Here is a 10,863-nt window from a genome sequence, read left to right on the forward strand (position 1 = left end):
CCCCCAATGAAAAGCAGGGGTGTCACTAGCACGTTAAGAGACCATACAATAAGTGTCAGGGGCCCGAGACTGTTCAACTGCCTCCCAGCACACATAAGGGGGATTACCAACAGACCCCTGGCAGTCTTCAAGCTGGCACTGGACAAGCAACTAAAGTCAGTTCCTGATCAGCCGGGCTGTGGCTCGTACGTTGGTTTGCGTGCAGCCAGCAGCAACAGCCTGGTTGATCAGGCGCTGATCCACCAGGAGGCCTGGTCACAGACCGGGCCGCGGGGGCGTTGACCCCCGAAACTCTCTCCAGGTAAACTCCAGGTAAACAAAGAAAATCACTATCATGCCCGGGTATTTCAGGCAGACTAATTAGGCCTAGTACATAATAACTACTTAAATATAGACAAGATAAAAGTGGTAGGTATGTATGAATAATAATGAAGTTGAAATTAAGACACATGTGTCTTAATTTCATCATCTTGTCGGTATTATATACCATTCTTACACATGAATAATAATCTTGAAGGTATATATGAATAATAATCTTGAAGATGCACATAATAAAAGCAATATTACAATTAATGGTAACTATGTAAGTTCATTCAGGTATACAGAAATATAGATACATAGATTATTATACATAGCAGCATATGTGCAGAGAACCTGGGATAACCAAAAAAAGTCAGACATATACTTAATTTCCATTGATTCAAGCAGTAATATTTCATGGATTATCAGCTGTTTAATAGACTAGAGGACATATAATAACTGATTACTACTACCATCATTACTTTCTTTTTGGGAATTTTAGTCACCTAGACAGCCTTCGTTTCCTCTCCACATTTCGCTCATATATGGGGGAAAATATTTTTTCTGGACCCCAGGAGGTCGTTTTGATGGCCCTTAACAACCCTAACAATTAGTTGGGCTAAATTAGACCTACGTTTTGATGGCCCTTAACAACCCTAACAATTAGTTGGGCTAAATTAGACCTACGTTTTGATGGCCCTTAACAACCCTAACAATTAGTTGGGCTAAATCAGACCTACGTTTTGATGGCCCTTAACAACCCCAACAATTAGTTGGGCTAAATTAGACCTATGTTTAGATGGCCCTTAACAACCCGAACAATTTGTTGGGCTAAATTAGATTTACGTTTTGATGGCCCTTAACAACCCCAACAATTAGTTGGGCTAAATTAGACCTACTTTTGATGGCCCTTAGCAACCCTAACAATTAGTTGGGCTAAATTAGGCCTACGTTTTGATGGCCCTTAACAACCCCAACAATTAGTTGGGCTAAATTAGACCTACGTTTTGATGGCCCTTAACAACCCCAACAATTAGTTGGGCTAAATTAGACCTACGTTTTGATGGCCCTTAACAACCCCAACAATTAGTTGGGCTAAATTAGGCCTACGTTTTGATGGCCCTTAACAACCCCAACAATTAGTTGGGCTAAATTAGACTTACGTTTTGATGGCCCTTAACAACCCCAACAACAATTGATAAGAGTTTGTATATACTTTTAGTAAGTAATAAATTATGTTTATTTAAGCACAGACACATAAATACAGTTACAGAGATTATTATACATAGTAATTAGTAATATATATGTAAATTACCCAGGAAAACCCGAAAAAATGAGACCAAGTGATTTATTTCCATTGGGGTCCTTATGATGTCTTATTTAAACCTTAAAACGTAAAATAGGTAAGGAACTATGTGATAATTAGTTATAATGAATGGAGATATAGGAGGAATTAGGTAAACTGAGGTATTTAAATTATCATTAGAGGATCAGCTTACAATAATAGGTACATGAATTAACTAGACAAGAAAACACTATCTGTACTTTTATTAGGTACCTTTCTGTAGCTTCATTAATTAGGTACCTTTCTGTACTTTTATTCATTAGGTACCTTTCTGTAGCTTCATTAATCACGTACCTTTCTGTAGCTTCATTAATTAGGTACCTTTCTGTACTTTCATTCATTAGGTACCTTTCTGTAGCTTCATTAATCACGTACCTTTCTGTAGCTTCATTAATTAGGTATCTTTTTTTAGCTTTCATTACCTGGAGTTTACCTGGAGAGAGTTCCGGGGGTCAACGCCCCTGCGGCCCGGTTTGTGACCAGGCCTCCTGGTGGATCAGAGCCTGATCAACCAGGCTGTTACTGCTGGCTGCACGCAAACCAATGTACGAGCCACAGCCCGGCTGGTCAGGTACCGACTTTAGGTGCTTGTCCAGTGCCAGCTTTCTTTTTGAACTGGCTCATGCTATAACAGGCTTTAACATGAGCCCTTCACAGCCATATAATATAATTTACAAAATATATAACCTTTCTAGCCATGGATATTAATCATATTACCTCCCCTTCTTGAAGCATTAATATAATAATAATAATAATAATAATAATAATAATAATAATAATAATAATAATAATCTTTATTTCTACAAGTACATGATGCAACTTATACAGACCATAGTTGACATCAATAAGATAAGATTTCGTTCGGGTTTTTAACCCCGGAGGGTTAGCCACCCAGGACAACCCAAGAAAGTCAGTGCGTCATCGAGGACTGTCTAACTTATTTCCATTGGGGGTCCTCAATCTTGTCCCCCAGGATGCGACCCACACCAGTCGCCTAACACCTAGGTACCTATTTGCTGGTAGGTGAACAGGACAACAGGTGTAAGGAAATGCGTCGAAATGTTTCCACCCGCCGGGAATTGAACCCGGGCCCTCCGTGTGTGAAGCGGGAGCTTTAGCCACTAGGCCACGATGTGCTATATAGAAAGTCCCTGGTTATGTAGAGCCTTTCGGGGAAATTCAGTTAATTTTGTCCGCAGGATGCGACCCACGCCAATCGACTAACACCCAGGTACTTATTTTACTGCTAGGTGAACATGGACAGCAGATGTTTTGAGAAAACATGTCCTAATGTTTTCCAGGCGTACCAAGGTTTCAATCCTGGCCTGATTCCTATGGGTTTAGTGCTCCCTACAAATGTGATAGTCATTATGATGTTTGTAATATTTTGCTTCTAGAAAGTATATATGTGAGTTACATAGATGTTTTAACTTTTGAGGTGTAAATAATAAAAAAATCAAGGACTTCAATGGAAATAAATCACTGACTTTTTTGAGTTATCCTGGTTAATTTACACATATGTTAGTATGTATGATAATTTGTGTAACTATATTTATGTGTACCTGTACTGTAAGAGAAGTAAATGCGAGGGTCTTGGAAAGAGGCGTGGAGTTAAAAGATAAAGAATCACACATAAAGTGGGAGTTGTCACAGCTGCTCTTTGCTGATGACACTGTGCTCTTGGGAGATTCTGAAGAGAAGTTGCAGAGATTGGTGGATGAATTTGGTAGGGTGTGCAAAAGAAGAAAATTAAAAGTGAATACAGGAAAGAGTAAGGTTATGAGGATAACAAAAAGATTAGGTGATGAAAGATTGGATATCAGATTGGAGGGAGAGAGTATGGAGGAGGTGAATGTATTCAGATATTTGGGAGTGGACGTGTCAGCAGATGGGTCTATGAAGGATGAGGTGAATCATAGAATTGATGAGGGGAAAAGGGTGAGTGGTGCACTTAGGAGTCTGTGGAGACAAAGAACTTTGTCCTTGGAGGCAAAGAGGGGAATGTATGAGAGTATAGTTTTACCAACACTCTTATATGGGTGTGAAGCATGGGAGATGAATGTTGCAGCGAGGAGAAGGCTGGAGGCAGTGGAGATGTCATGTCTGAGGGCAATGTGTGGTGTGAATATAATGCAGAGAATTCGTAGTTTGGAAGTTAGGAGGAGGTGCGGGATTACCAAAACTGTTGTCCAGAGGGCTGAGGAAGGGTTGTTGAGGTGGTTCGGACATGTAGAGAGAATGGAGCGAAACAGAATGACTTCAAGAGTGTATCAGTCTGTAGTGGAAGGAAGGCGGGGTAGGGGTCGGCCTAGGAAACGTTCGAGGGAGGGGGTAAAGGAGGTTTTGTGTTCGAGGGGCTTGGACTTCCAGCAGGCATGCGTGAGCGTGTTTGATAGGAGTGAATGGAGACAAATGGTTTTTAATAATTGACGTGCTGTTGGAGTGTGAGCAAAGTAACATTTATGAAGGGGTTCAGGGAAACCGGCAGGCCGGACTTGAGTCCTGGAGATGGGAAGTACAGTGCCTGCACTCTGAAGGAGGGGTGTTAATGTTGCAGTTTAAAAACTGTAGTGTAAAGCACCCTTCTAGCAAGACAGTGATTGAGTGAATGATGGTGAAAGTTTTTCTTTTTCGGGCCACCCTGCCTTGGTGGGAATCGGCCAGTGTGATAATAAAAATAAAAACTGTACTTAGATAAACTTACTTAATTATTCCTATAAGTTACTTTATCTAACATAATTGGCATACATTCTAGAAAGCCCCTGGTTAATCACAGTATTTTCAAAATCCAATTTTTATTTCTTTCATGCTGTACAAAGATAATATAGTTTATATGTAATAAATTTAACATTATTAAGCTACTGGCTTTCTGTTGTACCTAAGTAAGTTTATTTATATACAGGTACAGATAAGTACAGTTATTGTATATAGTATAAGTTATCCTGGGTAATTTACACTATGTATGATAACTGTATATTTATGTGTACCTGTACCTAAATAAACTAACTGACAAAGGTGCACAACAGAAAGCTACTAGTAAGGAAATGCATTTCTGGCAAACTAATTCTAATACAGTGGAACCTCAAAAATCGAACTGCTCCCAACACAACCAATTATGTAAGTGTATTTTTGTAAGTGCTTTTATAAGTGTATTTTTAAGGGTCTGAAATGGGCTAATCTAATTTACATTATTCCTGATGGGAATAAATTCATTCGGTAAAGGCACTCGAACAGACTTCTGGGCCGAAGAAAGTTCGATATTTGAGGTTCCACTGTACTTAAAGACCACTTAGGAATTAGACATAGACTATCGAGTCTTAATATGAAATGTTTTATGTATATCAGCCCAAGATCTTTCAAAACATTTAACATTAGTAATAATGTAAGTTTATTTAGGTACAAGTACACATAAGTACAATTATCATACATAATTTTAATTTAAGATATGTGTATATTACCTAGAATAACCCAAGAAAATCAGACAAAATGACTTATTTCAACCTGGAGGGCATTTTGGGGGTCAATGCCCCCACAGCCCAGTCCATGACCAGGCCCCCTGGTGGCTCAGGGCCTGATAAACCAGGCTGTTACTGTTAGCCACATGTAGTCCAACATACGAACCACAGCCTGGCTGATCCGGCACTGACTTTAGGTATCTGTCCAACTCTCTCTTGAAGGTAGCCAGGGTATATGTCTCAGAATTTTAAGGTTGTACGTATGTGTAGTGGAAGGCTTTTGCTTTGAGGAATTGGAGATACCTTCGTCTTTCTTGGATCAAACCTGATTACCTCCAATATCCCAGACATTATTACCCTCAACAGTTTAGCATTTCCCCATGAACATAATTATGTACCTGCCATAGATTATGTTGCATGAGAATAGAGAACTTTTTGTTTTTATGAACACATCGGCTGTTTCCTACCAAGGTAGGGTGACCCAGAAAAGAAGAAGCAGTTTCACCATCACTCACTCCATCACTGCCTTGCCAGAGGCATGTCTACACCACAATTAAAAACTGCAACCTATCTCCAATAAGAATCATGAGATCATTAATAATAGATGAAATTTGAAGAAACACCATTTAGAAATGACTCACACTGATGTTAATCTTTCTTATTACAGAAGAACATCGGTAATTCTAATGTTGGGAACCAAGTCTTGAATGTGCTGCTGCTTATACCAGATAACTGATCATCACTATTACCGTGTACAATATACACAGGGACATCGCAGTGCTATACAATGTAAGTGTACAGTGCAAAAGTTACATAAAATACAGCAAAAGCTTGAAATGCATTAAGGTGATTGTTGGTGTTGTAAGTAACTTACTGCTCATTGGGGAATCAAACATCCACATATCCAAAGGTAAATTGTAATCTTTGCACTATGCTGTATTTGAAACTATTCTAATTAAAAAACTGAGTGACTCTTCATACATTTCAGGTATTATGCACCGTAGTTGAAACGTAGATCTACGTTTCTTTCAACATTTGAAAGTATGTAAAAAAAGTAGATCTTCTTTTCTGTTTTTTCATTTGAAAACGTATAAAAAAACTTATATCTGCTTTTTTTTTTGTTATATTTGAAAATATGTAAAAAAACGTAATCTACTTTTGGAGCACTACACATGTGAGCGTAAATTTGTTTGAACATTTTAAGGGTTAAGAGAAAAAAATGCACATCGTGAGCAGATGAGCTGATTATAAAGTTGCCTACTTTTTTTCATGTTTTTGCCTGCTTTCCATCTTCCACCAAGGTAGGCTGACCCAAAAAAGGTAACATTTACGATCATTCATCTAATAGATGTCTTCCCAGAAGAATGCAAACATCATATTGTATTACAACAATTTTACCCATTTAGTCCCTGAAATCTGAAAGAGAGATTGGGATGCTTCAGTTCCGAGTGTCATTTAAACTCTGATGTTTTCACACTGCTGGCAAACAGCTAATGAATGAATGATGGTAAATATTTAATTTTTCTTTTTTTGGGTCACTTTGGTAGAGATATTTAACCAGCAATTACTGAATTTAAAAAGAAAAACTTAAATTTTTCTTTTTTGGCCACCCTGCCTTGGTGGGATATGGCCAGTATGTAATGATATCACAAGTTACCCTTTCACCATCATTCACTCTCTATCACTTTCACCATCATTCACTCCGTATCACTGTCTTGCCGGAGATGCACCGATATTACAGTTCAGATTCCCTTCCAAATTGCAAATATCCTCACCCCTCCTTCAGAGTACAGGCACTGTACTTCCCACCTCCAGAACTCAAGTCTGGTTAACTGGTTTCCCTTAATCCCTTCACAAATATTAATTGTACATTTGTCCCATCCTACAGAGGAATAGCATATAGTTGATATTAATTTATGTTTTCATGAGCATTCACAAATAACCTACACTTTTATAATGAAACCACAGATGGTGTTTCAGTTCATCCTATACCATTATCAAGTCACAATTCATCTAATTATTCACATCTTCCTAAGAATTTATTCTTTATATTTTCTTTCCACAGATGCCAGCTTTGAATCTGCCTGAGTGCTTACTGCAATTGGCATTGAAAGCCGTGTGCAAAAATGTAGAAATGATGATGACTAAAGCTACCCACCTGACAGAATCTGCAGATGATGTATTGCAAAAAGCAGAAGAAGAGGTCCATAGAGAACTTGCCAAAAAAAGATTTGAGGAATTATTTACTGGCAATGTCTCTGCCACTACTAGAAATTCCTACAAGGCAACACTTCGTCTAAAAAGTGTGAAGAAGCTATTAAAGAATCATGGTGACTTTCCCCACATATTGCGTGAATATCTTGGACCTGTGCCTGCAGTATTTTTAAACGATGTGTTTAATAGAGTACTTGCTTCAGTTGCTAAGATCATTGTATATGACGAAGTCCAAATTGAAGACTTTATGGATGACAAATGGTCATTTGGCCCTAGAGTTCGAGTGGCTTTTCATTTTCTTATGAAAAGTATATTGTACCCCAATGTTTCAACTCTGGATATTAGTCCAGTGACAAATACATTCTTTATGGTACTTGCTGAGTATCTTATGAAGCATGGTACCTATAAAAATAATATATTTGTTATGGAAATGGAGGAAAAGAAAAGGGAGATATTTACATGTACACTTGCTGCCTATAAAAATATGTTGGTAAATCTTACAAGCTTAAGTTTGCAAAATTTGGCTCATGGGGACTTGCTGTTTCTTATATGTTGTCATTGCCCTAACCTGTGGCATTTAGATATAAGTGGTGAGCTTTTTAATTTGCAAAGATATTGTGTAAAGAAAATGAATGCCGGGGAAACTGCAGTGGATGAGGATGGGACGAGAAATTATGAAGAGGCTGATTTTCTTGATGCATTGCGTTGCTTATATGGAAATTCTGTTTTGTCACAGACAAAATATGAAGGTGTTGTAATAGGCTGTCAGTACTTAAAAACGCTATTACTACCAGATATCAAGTGGGAAGACAAAGAAGAAAACACACTATTTGACGAAATAGTCAGACTGCTTCTCTATGCTCCAGATATGGAGGAGATCAAGGGAGTCTCTTTGCTTTATGTATTATGGAAAATTAACAAGATGGAGCATCCTCCTATTATGTTAAAACTTAAGAAATTTGATGGTAAGACTGGAGGGCATAGTGTAATCTGTGTTTCTCACAAACAGTTAAAGAAAGTACACTTGCCTTTTGTGACAGAAGTTAATATTGTTCTTAATGTTTTGTTGCCTCCAGTTACGCTTGAAATTTTTCCCAACATGAGACACCTTACTGTATCTCCTGATGATTATCGCAGCTACACCTTTGATGATATGATGCCATATTTGAGAAATCTTCACACACTTGATATGGAGTTAATGCATGAACTGTCAATTTCAAACATGTGTGATATTGCAGAGAATTGTAGATCACTGGAATCACTGACATTAACCTGCCCAGCACTTCGGATGCAAGCAGTAGCCCTTAGTGAAGACCAAATTCCCATGGAACGGCCAGTAAGAAATCCGTCTCCTCCTGTGGCAAGAATGAGTGGTAGAAATAAAATAGAATATGAACCTCATAAATCACTGGATATGCTTATACCATTTTTGGAGTATGCCAAAGTTTTGATGAAGATTGACCCTGCACCATACGAAAAGGACAACAGCCAAGTTCCCAATTTCTCAAGACTTCACACCCTCCAGTTCTTTGGAGTCCACAGTGTTGATGCAGCAGCTTTCTACAAGTGTATAAAAGGTAGTCCCTACATTCAGACTTTAACACTTGTTGCACAAGATAAAGATGATAATTGTAATATTGAATTAGACGATGATTTTGTGGGTAGAATTGCTCCCCTTTTGAAAAGACTGAGGAATATTACATTGTCTGTAGAAAATGTTAAAAACTGTAGCAATGTAATGAAAAAGTTCACTGGTATGGCTATTGAGCACTTGGTGAAATTCTGCAGTGACATTCGATCCATTGGTAGTGTGACCAGTTGGAATATATCATCTGATGAAGTGAAAGCATTGAATTATTGTTTTTTGAAAAATAACTATATACTGAGACTTCACTAAACTGGTACATTTCTGCACATAAAAAAACACTGCAGTTTAAAATACAAAAATTTAAGAATGGGGAATATATATATATATATATATATATATATATATATACAGTATATATATTTTTTTTTACAGAGATGCAAGTAAAGATGCATTTTATAGCAGGTAAAAACTGAAACTCCACTTAGATAATATAAGATATGTATGTCTAATGTGGGGGTAAGTGAAGTAAGCAAAAGATTATCAGAATATGGGCTATTAAGTGTGACTTGCGTCAGGATTAAACTGAGACACAGTTTAATCATGCTAGTACTGTGAGACACAGTACTAGCATGCATGAGTATGGGACACTGTATAGTTATACATGATTTTCTCATGAATGGCAGCCAAGCCCTATTCTGAGAATTCTCAAGCTGTCATGTCAGGCAAAAATCTTCTCATGAGACAGTATGGTAACATCATTTCAAACATCTTCCACACCCTAATATGCTCCCTTTCTCTGCCCTTCTTTCTAACAGTCCTGCCTTTCGTGCAGACTCTTGGCAATTTCTTAACCGACTCCAATTCATTAAACTAAATGTGAGTCCCATCCATTTTCTTTCTACTGATTTTCTTCACTTGACAGCACTACCTCTCCTTTCCTATCGTGTTTTAGCTCTGCCATATAGCAGTGTGTATGATTCTGGTAGAGTACTTTCCATGAATATACTCTATTATAATAGCACATAAAATGTTGCTGACATCCTAAGTGCAAATCACTGACAGAAGATTTGTTTTATAATCCTAACTCTGATACTTCCATATACTATACATCCATCAATATATTTTTGTATACTGTATACAGGTATTAGACATATGTAACAAAATTTACAAATAAATTCTGGCAATTTTAATGTGTGTTTTAACATGTCATTACCTTTTTGTGATTATCTAATTAGTTATACAGGTACAACATCGATTTTCCAGACCCTGTGGTTCCATAGCCCTTCCAGATTACTGAATTTTCCACTTTTAGAGAGCGCAGCATTCCTTGGTCTTGGGTTGGATAAGTGACGTACAGTTGGGAGGCAAATACACTGCCGTGGGAATTTCAAGTTCCTGCTCATAAATTTGTATGGATCAAGCAAAAGTTTGATCATGGTGTCCCAGTTTGAGCATTTAATCATAAATTTTTTTAACTTTCTAGTAGTTGTAAAATAGGCTACAGTGCTGAATGTTTCCATTCCAGTATTCAACCATTATCTGAACCCTTCAAGATGGGGGCATCAGTGCTGGCGAAGGGCTCAATTCAAGGAGTTGGACCTATTTTTCCTTTGGATCGAACCTGATTACCTCCTATTTCCCAAGGTGCTGCATGACCCATACAGGTTTAGCACTTCCCTGTGAATGCAATAATAATAATGTAAGATTTGTGTTTGCACTTGGAGAATACTAATATACAGTGGACCCCCGCATAGCGAACTTAATCCGTGCAAGAGGGCTGGTCGTTATGCGAAATGTTTGCTATGCGAATTAATTTTCCCCATAAGAAATAATGGAAATAAAATTAATCCGTGCAAGACACCCAAAAGTATGAAAAAAATTTTTTTTTACCACAAAAAAATGTTAATTTTAGTACACACAAACTGAAAAAGGCATGCACAATTACATGACACTTACTTTTA

At 37.7% G+C, this 10,863-nt stretch overlaps 1 protein-coding gene across 7 annotated transcripts; it reads left to right on the forward strand.

Moving 5' to 3' along the window:
* The first annotated feature begins 1,399 nt into the window (after positions 1 to 1,399).
* LOC128703210 (uncharacterized) lies at positions 1,400 to 10,092 on the forward strand. 7 transcript variants are annotated; one of them, XM_070103438.1, is made up of 4 exons: positions 1,400 to 1,521; positions 5,768 to 5,889; positions 6,089 to 6,141; positions 7,166 to 10,092. In XM_070103438.1, exon 4 carries the CDS (start codon positions 7,166 to 7,168, stop codon positions 9,209 to 9,211), a length of 2,046 nt encoding a protein of 681 aa, XP_069959539.1. In that variant the 5' UTR covers positions 1,400 to 1,521; positions 5,768 to 5,889; positions 6,089 to 6,141; the 3' UTR covers positions 9,212 to 10,092. The 7 variants fall into 7 exon arrangements, 6 of the variants coding, with proteins under 6 accessions (XP_069959539.1, XP_053653779.1, XP_053653781.1 ...); XM_053797804.2 differs by lacking the exon at positions 6,089 to 6,141; XM_053797806.2 differs by lacking the exon at positions 6,089 to 6,141 and having other exon boundaries at positions 1,453 to 1,504.
* The last annotated feature ends 771 nt before the right edge of the window (positions 10,093 to 10,863 follow it).

This window comes from Cherax quadricarinatus, chromosome 85 (genome assembly GCF_038502225.1).
Source record: "Cherax quadricarinatus isolate ZL_2023a chromosome 85, ASM3850222v1, whole genome shotgun sequence".
In the NCBI taxonomy this organism is placed as follows: domain Eukaryota; kingdom Metazoa; phylum Arthropoda; class Malacostraca; order Decapoda; family Parastacidae; genus Cherax; species Cherax quadricarinatus.